The sequence below is a fragment of the Gorilla gorilla genome, chromosome 1 (assembly GCF_029281585.2).
Source record: "Gorilla gorilla gorilla isolate KB3781 chromosome 1, NHGRI_mGorGor1-v2.1_pri, whole genome shotgun sequence".
NCBI classification, from domain to species: domain Eukaryota; kingdom Metazoa; phylum Chordata; class Mammalia; order Primates; family Hominidae; genus Gorilla; species Gorilla gorilla.
Window position 1 is genome coordinate 22,938,688 of NC_073224.2, and position 19,155 is coordinate 22,957,842.

The following is a 19,155-nucleotide window of genomic DNA, read 5'->3' on the forward strand; positions in this document are numbered from 1 at the left end:
AGAATTCCAGGTCCTGTTAATAGACTGCCTCCATCCTTTACCTTTTTTCTTTCCATCCTTCCTTCCTCCCTCCCTCCTTCCTTTCTCCCTCCCTCTTTCCTGCTTCCTTCCTTCTTTCTTCCTCCCTCCCTCCTTCCTTCCTTCCTCTGTCCTTCCTTCCTTCCTCCCTTCCTCCTCCCTCCTTCCTCCCTCCCTCCTTCCTGTTTTCTTCTTTCTTTCCTTCCTTCTTCCTTCCTCCCTCCCTCCTTCCTTCCTCCCTCCCTCTCTCCCTCCTCCTACTTCCTTCCCCACTCCCTCCCTTCTTCCTCTTTTCTTCTTTCCTCCCTCCTCCCTCTCTCCTCCTTCCTTCCTTCCTTCCTACCTCCTTCCTCTCTCTCTCCCTCCTTCCTCCCTCCCTCCTTCTTCTTTTCTTCTTTCCTTCCTCCTTCTTCCTTTCTCCCTGACTCCTTCCTCTTTTTTCTTTATTTCCTTCCTTCCCTCCTTTCTTTCTTCCATCCTTCCTCCCTTCCCTGCTCCCTCCTTCCTCTTTTCTTCTTTCTTCCCTTCCTCCTCCCTCTTTCCTCCTTCCTTCCTGCCTCCCTCCCTCCTTCCTCTCTCCCTCCCTCCTTCCTCCCTCCCTCCTTCCTCTTTTCTTCTTTCCTTCCTTCTTCCTTCCTCCCTCCCTCTCTCCTTCCTCCCTCCCTCTCTCCCTCCTCCTTCTTCTTTCCTTCCTGCCTCCCTCCCTCCCTCTTTCCTCTTTTCTTCTTTCCTTCCTTTCTCCTCCCTCCTTCCTTCCTTCCTCCCTCCTTCTTCCTTTCTCCCTGACTCCTTCCTCTTTTTTCTTTATTTCCTTCCTTCCCTCCTTCCTTTCTTCCTTTCTTCCTTCCTTCTTTCCTCCCTCCCTCCCTCCTTCCTTTTTTCCTTCACACCCTCATTTCTTTCCTCCCTCCTTTTTTCCTTCTTCTCACTTGGAACACCTACTATATGAGCCATATACTGTTTTAGGCACCAAATCAGAGATGACACTTTCCATTATGTAAGATACTGAAAATAAAGACTGATGTATATTGATTCTTACTATTTGCCAGATACTATTATAACCACTTTACATATATTAATTCTTTTAATCTTCACACCCAAATAAGGCAGATACTATTATTATCTCCATTTTGGAGATGAGACATCTGGCTGAACATGGAGAGATGAAATAGCTTGCCCAAGTAAAACCACGTATAAGCAGTGCCCCCTTTCTGTACTGATTCACACTATTGGAAGAAGTTTCTGAAAGCTGGCATGACCACTTCCCAATGGGAAGGGAGTATCATTTCTTGAGTACCTACTGTGTGCTAGACACTGTGTTAGTCTCCCGACACCCCCACTCTCTGTGTTGGCCACCCAGCTGACCTCTGGGAAGGTCCCAGGAAAGGGAACCCCACTCTCCTCTAGGGCTCCAACCCAGGAGCTCCCTCCCAGCAGTGCCGCTGCCAGGGTGGTGCCCTGCTCAGCTTCCATTGTGCCATGGTGCACTCCTCCAGAAGCCACCATCTAGTGTCCACCGCTGAGCACAGGACAGGCCCTGACTTGGATTCACAGAGGAAGCAGGCAGACACCCTGCCCCCGTCTCCATGCCTCTGCTTTAGTCGTCATGATCCTGACTCTGGACTCCAGCATCACCACAGGGTCAGCTGCTGTGCATCACCCTGAGAGAGTCCGGAGGGGCCAGGGGATGTGTCTGGAAGCCCAGTGGTCTTACCTCTCAATGTCCTGTCCCCAGCTGGAGTTACTCAGCCTTGGTGTTCCTCCCTAGAGAAAGAGGAGAAAGGTTCATGGGACCCTAGTAGTTCTGAGTTTGTCGTACTGAGGCATGTTGCTGCCTGGGGAAGAAAAGAGACATGTGAGGTTTTTGTTTTCCTGCCCTTGCACGTGGAGTTATTGAAAAGGATGTCAATGATCCCTGCCAGGTGAGGGAAAAGAGCTGCCCAGTGCATGGGAGTCCATTACTTGGCCATATCATTAGGCTTTCTCTCTCTCCTGTTGGACACGCCAGTGCTTGCCCCACTCAGAGGGCTTCTGAATACTGTGGACTGATGTACTGGGGTGAAATTCCACATCTGGGTCCACTTTAAGTGATTATTTTTAAACACTGGTAAACATAAAAATAATTTGTTATTCTCACTATTTAATACAGTGAAGGACTGTTAAATGGTGTTGATATTTCAGAGTTAATTAATTAAAGTGGTCTGTTTTCTGACTATTGAAAACCATAGCTGGATTTAACATTTATGAATTTATTCTGAGCACATTAAGTAAAGGTCTTCACATAACTTACATGAATATAATTTTAACAGTATTTTTCCTCCTCCCTCCTTCCTTCCTTCCTCCCTCCTTCTTCCTTTCTCCCTGCCTCCTTCCTCTTTTTTTCTTTATTTCCTTCCTTCCCTCCTTCCTTTCTTCCTTCCTTCCCCCCTCCCTCCTTCCTCTTTTCTTCTTTCCTTCCTTCCTCCTCAAGAATCGAATTAATTAACTGGAGATATGAAAGATAATTGTTAAGATCTTTGTAGGCAGTGACAATTGTAATACCTAGGACAATAATTTCATATACCCCAAATTTTAAAGGCTAACAAGACCTAGGAGATTATCTAGTTGGTGGTTTTCTAAACTTTCTTTTAGCCATGACATCTCTTTTATAAACCAAATCTAACATAGGACTCCAACAAATAAAAGTAGAGTTGCTTTGCAGAGACCAAGAAACAGTTTGGGCTGGGCATGGTGGTCATGCCTATAATCCTAGTGCTTTGAGAGTCCAAGGCAGGAGGACTGCTTGAGACCAGGAGTTTTAGACAAGCCTGGGCAACATAGTAAGCTCACATCTCTACAAAAGAAATAATTTTTAAAAATTAGTCAGGTGTGATGGTGCACACCTGTAGTCCTAGCTGCTCAGGAGGCTTAGGTGGAGAGATTGCTTGAGCCTAGGAGTTCAAGGCTGCAGTGAGCTGTGATCACATCATGGCACTCCAGCCTGGGCAACAGAGCAAGATCCTGTCTCTTTTATAAAAGAAAAAAAGAAAAGAAAAATATACAGCTGGAAAACTGCCAAAGGTGTCCAATTCTTTCAGGCCCATATCAGGAAACTGAGGCCAGAGGAGACTTGGTGGCCACTGAAGGTTGGCTGCTTCTTCCTGGAAGAGCTGGAGTTCAAACTCAAGATGTTGGCTATACTTTAAGGCATTTTCCATGCTCTGTTGGTCTCAAGGGAATCATAAGTATCACTTAACTCTAGCAAATGGATTGATGCCTTATTGGAATCGTAAAGTGGAACTATAGATATTTACATACCCTTGAATGGGAATGAATAGTCCAGAGGCCCCTGTAGATGGCATACATGTGAACCAGTCCAAGTAGGGCAACAAGAGGCTATTTGTACAACCCAGGCTGGAATTCTGTACCAGGAAGAAGAGTAACAAACCTCCAGAATCCGAGGAATCGGGTGGGCCCAACATAGCTACCCTCTTCCTGATGATCAGCCCAGGCCTGTCTGCTTTCTCATTCTAAAGGGCCATGGCTGGGTCCTTGCCCTGAGGGTCACAATTTCAATACAGCCCCTGGGTGGTCAGAGAAACTGGGCATTTTGACTCCTTTCTTATCTAGGACTCTTTTTTTACTGCCTTTCGCTGTGGTTTGCATGTGAGGAGTTGGGAGGAGGCAGGGAGTATAAAACTTACACTCCTGGCATGTGAGCTCTGCATCTGTTCGCTTCTATATCTACCCAGCACACCCACTTCAGTATCCAGACCTCTGCTGAGATCACAAAACCCAGTCACTCTTCATAAGTCTGCCATACCAGACTACCATAAATTGTCATTAAATACCCGTCCAATTCCCAGCCATATCAATGAAAAACAAACAAGAGAGTGGGGCTAGTGATAAAGAACAGGCTCCTATCAGAATAGACAGCATCACACATCGCTGAGGAGATCCTTGGCTTTGATGAGCAAACTGTTGCACAGTACATTCTTAGAAGATGACAAGGAAGACCTATTTAATGAGTAAAAGCTGAAAAAGTTAGCCCAGTTCCTTTTCCCAGCTCCTGTAATACTAAAGTCAAGACAGATAGGTGCCCAATGATCTCATCCAGATATTATCTCATGCTAACACCCTCAAAAGAGGAGTAGGGGTCAGAGGTCAAATGACCCATCCTTTTGTCTGGATATTATTTATACAGTATTGTTGCCATTTATATGTCAGGGGTCTCAGCTCTCTTTGTTGGAAGAATTATTAGCACTTTTTTTTTGGAATGTGAGATTTGAGTTTTTATGAGATTTGAGTTTTTAAGTGGTTCTTGGGCAATTTTGTAAGTATCCTAGAATAGGTTATTATGGCCTAACTCCAGTTAGGCCATAATAAGAAAAAAGCTCCATTGAAGCTTTAAATTGTTGGAATTCTCAAAACAGTAGTGCATGCTTATACACCAGTACACCATTAGCTTCCTGGATAATTTTGTTTATGTGAGTTTTTAAATAGGCATTCCCACCACATCCCACTCCCAAAAAGAAGTGTTCACTTAAGGAATATCCATATTCATATGGTCAATTAGACAGAAAACTCCTGATTTGAAAAGGAGTATGGGAAGTTTGGTTTTTTGAGGGGTAGCAGGATAGGGCAGGGCAGCTGTTGAAACACAACAGAGCAGACAGAGCACATAGGACTGATGGGATTGAGTATGGAAAATGAAAAATAGAAACAGCATGGAGTGCTTAAAATTAAAGGGAAGAAGTTGAGATGGCAATTAGTAACTCCTCTTCGGTAAGCAGAAGTTAACAGACATGAGGAGGTGATGACCTCCCAAATATCAAAAACTCCTGGGGTAAGCTGCATGTGAAAAAAAAGGATTTAGTGATCTTTAACAATATTTGTTAACTATTTGACTCTGTACACAACATTGCATTAAACAGAAAGTAGATATTTTAAAAACAGACAAATATTTATTGAGCACTTACGATATGGTTTGGCTGTGTCCCCACCCAAATCTCATCTTGAATTTCCATATGTTGTGGGAGGGACCCACTGGGAGGTAATTGAATCATGGGGGCAGGTCTTTCCCGTGCTGTTCTCATGACAGTGAGTAAGTCTCATGAGAAACAATGGTTCTATAATGGCGAGTTTCCCTGCACAAGCTCTCTCTTTGCCTGCTGCCATCCACGTAAGACATGACTTGCTCCTCCTTGCCTTCCAGCATGATTGTGAGGCCTCCCCAGCTACATGGAAATATAAGTCCATTAAACCTCTTTTTCTTCCCAGTCTTGGGTATGTCTTTATCAGCAGCATGAAGATGGGCTAATATAGTAAATTGGTACCGGTAAAGTGAGGCATTGCTGAAAAGATACCCGAGAATATGGAAGTGACTTTGAAACTGAGCAATAGGCAGAGATTGGGACAGTTTGGAGGGCTCAGAAGAAGATAAGAAAATGTGGGAAAGTTTGGAACTTCCTAGAGACTTGTTGAATGGCTTTGCCCAAAATGCTGATAGCAATATGGACAATAAAGTCCAAGCTGAGGTGGTCTCAGATGGAGATTAGGAACTTGTTGGGAACTGGAGCAAAGGTGACTCTTGGCATTTTGCCCCTGCCCTAGAGATTTGTGAAACTGAACTTGAGAGAGATGATTTAGGTTATCTGGCAGAAGAAATTTCTAAGCAGCAAAGCATTCAACAGGTGACTTGGGTGCTGTTAAAGGCATTCAGTTTTAAAAGGGAAGCAGAGCATAAAAGTTTGGAAAATGTGCAGCCTGATGCAATAGAAAATTTGCAGCCTCAATGCAATAGAAAGGAAAATCCCATTTTCCGGGGAGAAATTCAAGCCAACTGCAGAAATTTGCATATGTAACAAGGAGCTGAACGTTAATCACCAAGACAATGGGGAAAATGTCTCCGGGACATGACAGAGGTCTTCACAACAGCCCCTTCCATCACAGGCCCGGAAGCCTAGGAGGAAAAGATGGTTTCCTGGGCCAGGCCCAGGGTCCCCATTCTGTGTGCAGCCTAGGGACTTTGTGCCCTGCATCCGAGCTGCTCCAGCAGTAGCTGAAAGGGGCCAACATAGAGCTTGGGCTGATGCTTCAGGAGGTGTAAACCCCAAGCCTTGGCAATTTCCATGTGGTGTTGAGCCTGCAAGTGCAGAGAAGTCAAGGATTGGGGTTTGGGAACCTTTACCTAGATTTCAGAGGATTATGAAAACACCTGGATGCCCAGACAGAAGTTTGCTGCAGGGGTGGGACCCTCATGGAGAACCTCTACTAGGTCAGTGCAAAAGCAAAATTTGGGGTCAGAGCCCACACACACAGTCCCTACTGGGGCACTGCCTAGTGGAGCTATGAGAAGAGGGCCACTGTCCTCCAGACCCCAGAATGGTAGATCCACAGACAGCTTGCACTCTGTGCCTGGAAAAGCCACAGACACTCAATGCCAGCCCATGAAAGCAGCTGGGAGGGAGGCTGTACCCTGCAAAGCCACAGAGGCAGAGCTGCCCAAGAACGTGGGAACCTCCCTCTTACATTGGTGTGACCCAGATGTGAGACATGGAGTCAAAGGAGAGCATTTCGAAGCTTTAAGATTCAACTGCCCTGCTAGATTTTGGACTTGCATGAGGCCTGTAGCCACTTCGTTTTGGCCAATTCCTCCCATTCTGAACAGCTGTATTTACCCAATGCCTGTACCCCCATTGTATCCAGGAGGTAACTAACTTGCTTTTGATTTTACAGGCTCATAGGTGGAAGGGACTTCCCTTGTCTCAAATGAGGCTTTGGACTGTGGACTTTTGAGTTAATGCTGAAATGAATTAAGACTTTGGGGAATAGATGGGAAGGCAAGATTGGTTTTGAAATATGAGGATATGAGATTTGGGAGGGGCCAGGGGTAGAATGATATGGTTTGGCAGCGTCCCCACCCAAATCTCATCTTGAATTCCCATATGTTGTGGGAGGGACCCACTGGGAGGTAATTGAATCATGGGGGCAGGTCTTTCCCATACTGCTCTCATGATAGTGAATAAGTTTCATGAGATCTGATGATTCTATAAGGGGGAGTTTCCCTGCACAAGCACTCTCTTTGCCTGCTGCCATCCATGTAAGACGTGGCTTGCTCCTCCTTGCCTTCCACCATGATTGTGAGGCCTCCCCAGCCACGTGGAAATATAAGTCCATTAAACCTCTTTTTCTTCCCAGTCTCAGATATGTCTTTATCAGCAGGGTGAAAACAGACTAATACAACTTGTCATTGTGACTTGCCTAGTAGAATACGTGTGTAGAGGCCAATGTGAAGTGCTGGAGGACATCCACATCAGCACAAGTATAAACCAGTTTCCCCAGGAGTATACAGATGCTCAGGCACAGTTAAATCGTGTATCATATATCAAAACCACATTCAAACTTGACACGTATCTCTCAGCTGACTTGGAATAGCTATGAGGAATTTTTGCATTTTATCTCTCCAACATGTAAGAGAATAACGTACTGGTTATAAGTTCAGGCTTTTGAATAGTTCACACTTGGATTTAAATCCCTGCTTGGCCAGTTACTCAGTCTGTGACCTGTGACATTATCCTCTCAGCCTCAGTTTCCCCATCTATGAAACGAGATAACAGCAATCTTACAGAGCTTTTGAGAGTAGGAAATGAAATTATTTATGTAAAACAGTTAACATAAATAATACGTAGCATGTGCTCAAAAACGTGTGCAATTATTATGTGATATTTGTTTTAGTTACTATATATAATAAATGTTATTGATGAACTTGATGAAACACACAGAAGTATTATTTTGTAGTAAAAAGATCCTCTTTAATATACAACATGTAATTCTTTTGCTGTAAGCTTATTCCAAAGAAGGAAATGGCTTATTGGCTTATTGTAATGTCATCACTAGGAGTCTTGGAACGTTTCCTGTAAGAGGCATATAATGTGGAGGGGTACCACTAGAGGGCTCTGCAGGGACCCTATATACCTTTTCCTTGGCTGTAGTGGTGAGGAAGCAACCCTGAGAAGCCCTGGCCTTTTGGAGATCAGAGCCATTCCATTCATTACAGCTGTTCAAGAGGGCAATTAATAAGAATCCAACAAGAGCAACTCCTAGGAGCCACTTCTGCCAGAGAGCTGGGGGTTGCAGGTGGATGTCACCAGAAACATCTGGTAGGTGCTGAGCTAGGAAACCCTATTGCTTGAGTTTCACTCTCCCCTGCACCACTCCACAGAGCTACCCTTGTGGGGACTTGAATGACATAATACAATGAAATTTTAACTTTGAGACAGGAAACCAGGTAGCATTGAAGGTTCTGAAATTCTGGGCAAAGATCTAACCAACAATAATAACAAAACCCACCTTGAATCTCAACTGATCCTTGAGGCTGGGACCCAAACTGATGGCTGGGCATCTGTAAAGGAGATGAACACAAGGCCCTGGGAGTTCTGGGGCTGCATGAGCCCTGTGTGTCCTACCTGCAGGGATGATAGCACGGCACCTCTGATGATGCACTGTCATGGGATAAATGCCCCTCCGGACTCAGTGGTCACTCAGGGATTGTGCTGGCAAGTGATGCAATAGGTATATGTCATAGCTTTTTAATGAGCACCATCGGCCAGTAGCTTACAGCTGTGTCTGAGTGACAGCAGTGAAGCTGGTGCCTGCAGAGGCAAATGTCAGATCTGCAGCTGAAGCAAGAACCTGGGAGCTGGGCAGAAAAGGAGCTTTCCTGCTACCGAGGTGAGTTTGGATCTCCAGACTGAGGCAGTGGGGTGGGAGCAGAAATCACTTCAAGCCTTTGTTTTCTTGTGGCTGTTTGCTTCTGTGGTGTTTGAACCAACCCCCACTCCACCCCGCAAAAAAATAGCTGTCCACGGGGCCAGACAAGATAATGTGCCTCTAGACTCGAGAAGTGAATGGCAGCCTTGGGAAGCTTTGCTTTTTCTAACTCTCCCTGTGAAATAATTCAGGACTTCCGCACACTGAATGAAGAGTCAACTCTCAATCCAAAGTCAAGCACTTCCCTTTTTAAACTTGTGCAACGCTGAGGCTTAAGTTCTCAGGGTCTCCCCTCCGCAGGCGCTGGTCCTTTTAAAGGGCTTCTCAGAGAGGTGGTGGCCAGAGGCCGCAGTCAGGACCTGGCTGGGAGGAAGACAGGGATGAGGGCTGCGGGGCTGGGCGTCCCGGGGAGGAGGGCGGAGCAGGTGAGCTGCGGGGTGGGAGCAGGGAGTGCACTTGTACGTGACGTTGGAGTTTGCAGCAACCTCCAAGTAGGAGGCTGTGCGCGCGTGTGTGTGGAGTGGCTGCGCGGCCGGGGAGGATGTGCGCTGCAGGGCGGCCGCCGCAGTGAGCAACGCGGCAACCGGAGCCCGGCGGGCAGCCGGGGAGGCCGGGACTGAGAGGGGTGAGCCGCTGGTGCTCCCCGGCGGCAGAGGGCCGCGTCGGCCACGGGCCCGGGAGAGACGCGCTCCAGCCGGCCCCAGGATGTAGGCGATCGGCGGCAGCGCTCCTGCAGGCGGCCGGCTCATCATGAAGAAGCACTCGGCCCGGGTGGCCCCGCTCAGCGCCTGCAACAGTCCGGTCCTGACCCTTACCAAAGTGGAAGGTAATGCGCGGCCGCCTCGCCCCGGGGGTCCCTGCACCCTAGCCGGGGAATGCTGCGACCCTGAGGGGGGCTGCCTGGCTGCGGGGCGCCGGGGCTGGGGGTACTGCTCCCCCAGGACGCGGCTCCGCAGTGCAGAGCGCCGCCGCCTGCGTGGGGGGATCTGGCAGCTTCAGGGGCTGCCCTGAGCTCCCTGGCGAGCAGGAGTGAGCTGCTGCGGCGAGTGAGCACCCGGCTCCCCAGCCCTCTCCTTCCTGGGCAGCACCCAGCGCATCTGGCAGCAGCTGCACCCGCACCTCCATCCCAGTTTGTCCTGGGGCTCTTGTCTGTTCGGCAGGAGGGGGTCGTCCAGCCGCTCCCAGTGTCCCCTTACCACACACACACTTGAGTTGCCTGGGTGTGGAGCTCTGTGCCTCACCCCCAGGCCGACCAAAGGTGCTGCCCGCGGTTGGTAGAGGCGGGAGAGGGCTGCAGCGGGCTAAGGAGACGTCTCTCCTGCGTGTTCCGAAGCCTTTCCGGCCACCAGCCAACTGACTGCCCTGCTCTTTGGGAATGGGCGGGGCGCACAGGTGAGGGAAGAGCCAGCACCAGTCTGTAAACAGGCTCTTTCCCAGGCCCTGGAGAGGGATCGGAAGGGCTGTGAGAGGCCCCAAGAAGGTGTCCTCCTCCCCGTGTTGCCCTTTCTGCCTGGAACTGCTCCCACCCAGGAAATGTGAGCGAGAGGACAGGGGAAGAAGCAGCCCACCGAGGAGAGCTTCCTCAGACACAGCTGGCTTCTGCTGGCCTAAGGGGCCTTGCTTTCCAATGGAGAAGCGGGGCAGAGGGCCAGTCCCAGTTCTTAACTCCTCCTCCCAGGAGGCAGAGGTGGAATGACTAACTCCCTCTGCCAGGAGCAAGCCACCTTGGCCAGGTGAGGCGGACAGACCATCCCCTGGGTCCCAGGAGCTCCCCTCTAGGCTTTTGCTTGTGCTGAGCTAACAGAGCCCATGAGCGCCAGCGGTGAATGAGGGGCAGCCATGGGCTCCGACAGAGCCTGGCTTCTGCCCTTGCCGGGAAGCCTGGACTTCTCTAGGCTACTGTTGACCCTGCTTCCCACTCGTGACTTCTTGTTTATTACAATAAATCTCAGAACCAGCAAGGACAAGACAGAGGCTGGCTTGGTAATTGTATATCCCAAGCTCAACTGTCCACACAGGCCTGCCTGCAGCTGCCCTAGTACTGTGACCCCCATCCTACCGAGGAGCACTGTGAGGCCCAGCAAGGTGAGTTAACGTGTCCTAGACCCACAGTTGGTAGGTGGTGAAGCAGGAATGGAATCCTGGGCTGTCCCATCCAAAGCTGAAGCATTTTTTCCAGAACATCAGTTTGCACTGAACTGCAACTACTTACCTATTTCTCAACATTTTCTATCTTTAGGAGGTTGGGTTTTTTTCCTTCTTGTGGCTATCTTCTTCTCTCCTCCATCCCAACCTCAGGAATGACTTGATATCAGCCATCTACACCTGAGTTTAGTGCAAGTGCTACCTCTTCCAGGGGTGTTTGTATTTCTAAGCCTACTCCCAGACATTGCCCACATGTATGTGTGAGTTGGGGAGGGAAGGATTGGCCATTTATTTCTCTGAGGGAAGCAGGGAGTGAGTGTCTGCTCACTCATAGGGTCCTCATGGGAAGCTGCCCACTCCTACCTGCTAGTAGGACAGATTGGTTCTGCTCTCCAGCAGCAGGGGGTCTCCCTGGGAAACTCCCAGTCCACCTTAGGCAGGACAGGTTCGAACTGCACTGGAAGTGGGGCAGGATGCGGATGGTGGGGCTACCTGAACTGGGTGCTGTGGCCTCAGAGGTGCTGCAGGAGGCAGTGAGTGGCATGCGAGGCACAGGTACTTCCCTATGGCCAAGCCTGGAGGTTGCCTTCAGGGAATGAAAGTGAAAATTATCTCCCACTAACCACCAACCCCCCAAAAATATCCCTTAGGGCTGCTGCCAAAAGAGCTTTGAGTCTCCTGCACATACTAACGCCAGCAACTGCCTCACCATGGGCTTGGCTTTGGAACTAGCATTTCCTCATAAATACCTGTGGATAATGGAAATGTATAGTGAACTAAGAAATGGTCAGACTGAGGATCAAGACTGGGCCCTGCCAATTTTCCAGTTGGATTTGTGTAAATCATGAACACAGCCTCAGTTTCCTCAAATGTAAAAGAGAAGGAACAACCTACTTCAGCAGGCTGTGAGGAAATGCAATAAGGTAGAGGTAGCTGAAAATGCCTAGCAAGCCCCCAGTTGCATTTTGCATGGGATACCTACAAGTATACCATGCAAAATTCTGCCCATCGGGGCCTGATAAAACCTGCTCTTGGTATGCCTGGCTCACATATAGCTCTTTCTCTCTGCCTAGTTTTTTTCCTTGGTGTTTTTATTCAGTTTGGCTTTTGGTCTATTTTTTGGAAACCATTTGCATCTTATGTGCTGGTTTTGGAAGTGTTGAATCATTTTGTTTTAACTTGAATGCACAGGGCAAGGTGGTCCCCATGCTGTGGGTGTTTCTGTATGGATGGCAGACAGGCTACAGGGAGGGAATGCAGCCAGCGAGGAATATTTATTAGCTTGCAGAGTGTGTCATCTAAGGGGAGGCAAGAAGGCACCAGCATGTGGTACATATAAAACCAAAATAGAAAAGGCAAAGCTTGGTTAAACTCAAACACAGGAAGATGGGCAAGATGACTTCATTTACTCAACAAATACTTCATCCAACCCTACTCTGTGTCCTGTGACAATTTAGCAAGGCCCTGGAAAGGCAAAAAGGAACAATTCTAGCTTCATTCTCTTAAGGACGTTTTAGTCTAGAGGGGAAGAGACATACAGATAGATAGATAAATTATCAAATACAAAGTAGTAAGTTCTGGTATTGAACTGAAAAGCAAGGTGTCACAGGGACACTGAGAGTTGAGCAATCTGAGGAGGTGTTCCTGAGGAGGAGGCCTTCATGAGGAGGAGGGTTTCTACAGAGGAATACTTTCTGAGCGGGCCTTTCTGAGGGGAAGGCCTTTCTGAGAAGGAGGCCTTTCTAAGAAGAGGCCTTTCTGAGGAGAAGATATATCCTAAGGAGAGGAGGCTTTTCTGAGAAGGAGGGCTTCTAAGGAGAAGGCCTTCCCGGGGAAGCCTCCTCAGAAAGATCTCTGAGGAGGAGGCCATTCTAACAAAAAGGCCTTTTTGAGGAAGAGGCCATCTAAGAAGGAAGCCTTCCTCAGGAAGAGGCCTTTCTGAGGAGATATTCCTGAGGAACAGGCCTTTCTAAGATGGAGCCATTCTAAGGAGGGGGCCTTCCTGAGGAGGGGGCCTTCCTGAGGAGGAGGCCTTATGAGGCATCACAACTGAGGCTGGGGGGATATGAGAAAGCTTGTTGGTGCAGAGGGGAGGAGAGGCAGTTTCAGGCAGAGAGAACATGGATGCTAGGGCCCAGCCCGGAGGCATGAGGAGAGTGGGGCTGGGCCTTAGATAGGGGTTAAGGCTTGAAAAGTGTGTTCTGGCGAGATTGATGGCATCTGTCATGTCTAAAAACATACCTTGTTTTCACAGATCCTTTGCTTGGCTTTCCTTTCAGAAGCAGAGCATTGATCAGTAGCACATCTCTAATAGACTAGTGTTTACTACGATCATCTCTACTCACAATCAGCTCATTCATGTTCAGTGAAATTACATTCAATAGGGATTAATCATTGAGAACAGTACAATGAATTCCCCCAAGAGGCGTGCAGCAAGTAGTGTTGTGGAAAGGGTGAGGGCTTCGGAATTAGATGGACTGGGTCTATGCAGCTCTCATGCTAGGTGAGTGATTTCTGGCTAATGAATAAAGCTCTCCAGGAATCAGTTCCGTCCTAGGAAAGGAGGGGTGATGACATCTTGCTCTTAATACTCAAATAATAGTTTTTGCTAATGAATGCCTAATATATTGCAGGTACTATGCAGGAGAGATTGTTCCATTATCTCTATTTTTTCCCTAAGCAAGGGTAAGTATTATTATCCAACTTTATAGATAAGGAAACTGAGGCTCAGAAAACTCATTCACAGAAGGAACTGTAATTAGAAAGCAAGGATCCCAGGCTTCAAATCTATATCTACCTGGCTGCAAATGTTGCAAGACCTTTGCACAACTGCATTTCATTTGAGTAGGAGAGAGAATTATATCAGCTCATGGCACTTTGTAGATGCTCAGTAAATGCTCCCTAAAGCTCCCATTGTATGGAATTCCAGCAGTTTGGGAGGCCGAGGTGGGTGGATCATGAGGTCAAGAGAGCAAGACCATCCTAGCCAACATGGTGAAACCCTGTCACTACTAAAAATACAAAAATTAGCTGGACATGGTGGTGTGCACCTGCAGTCCCAGCTACTTGGGAGGCTGAGGCAGGAGAATCACTTGAACCCAGGAGGCGGAAGTTGCAGTGAGCCCAGATCATGCCACTGCACGCCAGCCTGGTGACCTGGTGACATAGAGAGACTCCATCTCAAAAAAAAAACAAAAACAAAAAAAAGCTCCCACTGTAATATAACTAATATAACTCAGTGGTTGGGACCCCCATGGGGGGTTCACAGGCCCCATGGCTGTGTGCCATATTCTTAGTGCCTCTCCTTTGGGAGTGTTGGGTGATCTCAGCTGCCCCCAGAGTAGGTCTGACTACCTTGTTCCTGTCAACAGGATAAGACGGTTATCCTGGAATGCTCAATTAATAGTATATGAAGACCCAGGATGCTGGCCCAGTCCAAGAGGATTCTTGAGAAGTATACTGCCAAAGAGTTTCCCCAAACCCAAAATATTTCCCTGGTTGGCTAGCCCTAGGTCTAAAACTTCAGTGGCAAAAGTCATTCATGTAGTGATCAAATATTTTACCTAATATATGCAAGAGAATGAACCAGATGTTTGGGAGGATTCTAAGAGGAGTGAAACATAATCCTTGATCCAACAGAGCTTCCAATCGAGTGAGGAATGTCAGAAAGGCATACCAATAAAGAATGCATGCTGAAATGTAATGTTTTTGATTCTATGGAAGAAGTATAAAGTAAATGTTGCATTTCAGCTGAGGGTGAACTCAGTTCTGGCTGGGATGCAGATGGCCCCTGCGCAGCACTCTTGCTTGCTGTCATTACCCCCTTCTTTGCCAAAATGACCTGATCTGACAGGATACTCTTTCCTGCTGAGCCTGGATGTGGCCTCAGAATTCTCCTTGTCACCACACTCCAGGTGACGGCCTAAACATTTATTGGAACTGCTTTTCCTGGAAGCACGGTCGGGACGGCATGGTAGAGGAGTTTGCCTCTGCCCTGGGCTGTCAGAGGTGGGAGGTGAGAACACAGCATTTCCTGACAGAGGGAGCCACAGACAAAGGCGCAGAGCTAGGAGAGGGTGGCGCTGGGAGACCAGCAGGCAGTCTACTGGGCCAGAGCATAGTGATCAGAAGAAGCAGGAGGAGGGGAGGTTAAGCTAGACCATGGGCAGATGCTGAGGCATCCTGAACGCTGGACTCGGAAGACAGGATTGAAACAGGGGGAGCCAGAGAAGAGAAGAAAACACCATCCGAAACTTAGAAAAGACGGTCATGGACAGCAGTGGTGTTCAAACTGAGTTATGAAATCTCTTTCATCAGTCGCAATAAGTATTTCTTATCAAAGGAATTAGAATAGAATAAAAACTGCCACTGTCTATCAAATGTAATAAGAGACAGAGTGGATCCAAGATGCTTTCATTTCAGGGGAGTGTGTGTGTGTGCTCATGTGTACATGCTCATACGTGTGTGTCATATTGAAGGTATAGCAAAAAATTTTTTAAACTCTGCTGGAAAGTATCCAGTGGTGACAAGGAGACATGTTGGGGAGTGACAGCAGCAGTCCACACATGAGCTCATGGTAATAACTGCGGTAGTAACATTTGCTTCCTCCTCGCCATGAGCCCTTGACCTGGGTTGCCTCATTTAGTCCTCACAACATGCCTCTACAGTGGCTCTTAACGTAATTCCCACTGTGCAGTGAGGACTTGGATTGCAGGGGGATCAGGTAACCCACTCTTTGAGACAACTGCCATGTGGTATGCCCACGTCCTAACCACTGTACCATCTGATGGCAAGGACAAGGACAGGATAGAGGAGGAATCAACAGGCTGTGGTGAGAGTGTGAAGTAGGAAGGCTGAAAAGAGCCATGAAATACGGCTTTGAAGATTATGCCTGAACAATTCTGGGAATGGAGATGCCATTAGCAGTAACAGTGAAGATAGGAAGGGAAACTCATCTGGGAGGGAGAGATGGGGGAGTCACGTTTAGAAAAGTTGAGTTTGAGGCCAATGCCTGCAAACACAGGTATGTAGCAGGCAGGAAAGTGGCAAAAAGAGGTGGTGAAGCCTGAGAAACCAATCAGGTGATATGGAAATAAATGGGCAAGCACAGAATCCTGGTGACCATGCACATTTAGGACGTAAGGGAGGCAGGAGAGAAGTTTGACCGGCCAGACCAGAGAACTCAGATAGTACGGTGGCATGGAGACAACCAGAAGAAAACCGAGAAGAAAGAGAGAGAGTGATGTGTCAGATGCAACCAAGAGAGGGTGATTTTGTGGAAACAGTTTTAAGCGGGTGCTGGTCTGCAAGCCAGATTGGAAGGGTGGGTGGGGGCATTACTGGGTACTTGGTTGAAGTGTTTGACAGTGAGGGAGGTTTGAGAAGCTATGCTGTCTTAAGGGGGAGGGAGATAACTTTTGAGAGAGCCAGGCTGATTCCAGGGCAGGTCTGAGGTTGCCCCGAAAGAAAGATGATTGATGCAACAATTAATGCAACAGTGGCCTAGAGGAGGCAGCATACCAGGGAGGAAGCACAAGACAGAGAAAGGGAATGATCGGCTTCGAAAAGGAACAGAGAAAGCTTAATGGGCAAAGACAAGAATCATGAAGATGCAGAGTAGGGAAGCTAAGTGAGCTGTGCTGGTGACTTTGATCTTTGTAATGTAGGAAGTGTCATCATTTGCCGCAAATGATGGATGGGGACTGAAGACTTGAAGAGGTGGGAAAGGGTTCAGAACAGCCCTATTGGGACATCCAAGAAGAGATTTAATTCTTAAAAGCCTTTTTGGCGCATAATACATTTCCATTGGTTAAGACATCATGTAGCTCAGGAGAAGGGACTGGAGGGAAGAACACTGGGTGAGGTGTCAGGACATTCAGGTGTCATTTTCTGCTCCTCCATTAGCTAATTAATATATTGGACATGTCGCCTGGCCTCTTGCAGCCTGGGCTTCTCCTGCTGCAAAGAAAGAGGATTATAATAGATCTTCCATTGTCTTTTTAGGCAGGAACATTCTAAGAGTCTACTAAGTAGCTTAATCATTAGCAGAGATTGGTTTATCTGATTAAAACTCTTCGTTAGCTATAGTCAGAGAGCAGAGCTTTGAGGAATTGAGACCAGGAACAATAAGGAATCTAGCATGTGCCTGTATGTGAGCATATGTGTGCATGTAAACAGGTGCTCTTTCTGAGAGTAGATTTTGGTATTTGAGCAGGGGATGGAAAGACTAGCTACATGAGTACAACTTGCTCCATGAGACGGAACCCCAGATGATGAGATGGCATAAAAGGAGGTACAGAAAGATGCCAAAGAGAAGCTGTGCATCTTCCAAGCTTTGCCTGGGGCTGGTCTCAGTCCCTGTGTTTCTATGTTAAATCTCAATGCCCAGGAATGAGCTGAGCCATGTCACCCATTGTTGGTTCAGAATGTCTATCCTTGGGTAGGAGATTAAGCCTGAGAGGTCATGTTTAATACCTTAAGGCCAACCCCACCTTGGTCCTTGACCAAGCAGTTTAGTCCTGCCTTGTTGATGCACAACAACTCTGCTGAGAACTGGAGTTATGTTTGAGAAAATGGTGTTTTAATTTTGCTCTGTTCCGCTCATTTTCATCTAACACTCCATCCAACCAAAACCCACACCTCTTCTGATTAGAGGACCAGAGATGCCATACTCCCCCATCCCCCCATAGCTGCCCAGCACTGCCATGGTGAGTCTGGTGGGCTGGCCACTTCACAGGAGAAGGCTCCAGCATGCCCCTCTTCCTCAAGAGCCCTCAGGCTGCAGGAGAGGGCAGTGTCTTTGCCTGGAGGTACTGTCCTGCATATAACCTGCCCTCCTGTAAAACTGTGGTTCATCCTTTGCATTCCAACAGCCAAATTTCAGTCCACATAGAAGCCAAAGAATCTGGAGATGCTAAAAATCTGATGAAGAAAAACACCAGCAAAGAGGAGTATGCAGGTCATTAGCAGCACCAAAACATCACCAGGTAAACCAACTGGTGTATATGGAGGCATCATGTGCCCAGGCCACAGAAAATGGTGAAATTCCAGGAGGCTGCATAAGCCGTAACTAGCAGTGCATATGGATTAAAACTGATGCCCTCAGGTTCAGATGCTTTCAGACCAAGTATTAAAACATAGCGCTCTGCTTCCTCCCAAGAGGAGGCACTGACTCTTCCCCCAGGGCACAAACAGTATTATTTAAGGCTTACCCATACCCTGTCAGTTTCTCGAGAGTCATGATTCCTTAGGCTGAGTACATTCCAGGACTGTCTTAAATCCACTGCATGAAATTATTCAGACCTTTGAGAGTTATTCAGGGACCTCTAAGGAAATGGAAGTGAGGTAGAAATGCCGATTTAGGTGTCTGATTACTGAGATGGTGATGATGGGTGGGAAAAGTGAGCTGGATCAAGACCTGACTCTTACCAGCTCTCAGACTGCTTCAGAGTAGATCAGACACATCTCAAAGAAGCCTCCACCACCCCATTCCAACCCCAAAAAGCAACTTTTGTTCACCTCCTGATTCTTTATCCTAACCAGAGGAATAATTTCCCAGTGCAAAACACTAATTTTGTTTTTAAACACAACTTCACAACTCTCATGTTTTCTCCTAGCTCTACACGCTGCCTCCAGAAATAACTTTACAACAAAGATTCAAGCAATTCACAGGAGGCAAACAAATATAAGATAGCATATAATATTTATAATCCAATAAAGTTATTTATTCTCCTAATAGGTTATCAAAATAAATACTCTGCCATCTGTAGCATGTCATACACATTCTGCAGAGTGGTGGCTCTTGGTCCGTGCCTTACACCTTCTCAAGCACAGTACACTCCCTACTGTAACCCCTTGTATTAGCTAGCACCACCATAACAACATATCATAGCTTTTGAAAAAGGACATTTTTTTTACTCACAGTATTGGAGGCTGGAAATCTGAAATCAAGGTGCTGGCAAATTTAGTTTCTGGGGAGGGCTCTCTTCTTGGTTTGCAGACGGCCGCCTTCTGTGTCCTCACATGACCCCTTCTCTTGATGTGTGTATGGAGAGAGAGAGATAGAAAACAAACTCCCTGATGTCTCTTCTTATAAGGACACTAATCCTACAAGATTAGAATTCCATCCTTATGAACTCATTTAACCTTTTTCGGTTTTTTGTTTGTTTGTTTGTTTGTTTGTTTTTTAAGACAGGGTCTCACTCCTATGCCCGGGCTGGAGTGCACTGGCGCAATCACTGG

General features: G+C 47.4%; 1 protein-coding gene across 2 annotated transcripts in view; it reads left to right on the top strand.

Moving 5' to 3' along the window:
* SLC35F3 (solute carrier family 35 member F3) overlaps positions 1-19,155 on the top strand; it is a 413,829-nt gene that overhangs the window by 296,074 nt on the left and 98,600 nt on the right. Inside the window, exon 1 of one of the 2 annotated variants that reach the window (XM_004028611.5) lies at positions 9,175-9,595. The exons of the other annotated variant lie outside the window; for it this stretch is intronic. Coding sequence (XP_004028660.1) covers positions 9,520-9,595 — 76 coding nt within the window. The 5' untranslated portion in view covers positions 9,175-9,519. Of the gene's footprint in view, positions 1-9,174; positions 9,596-19,155 lie in introns of those variants that run through there. 2 annotated transcript variants of the gene reach the window in all.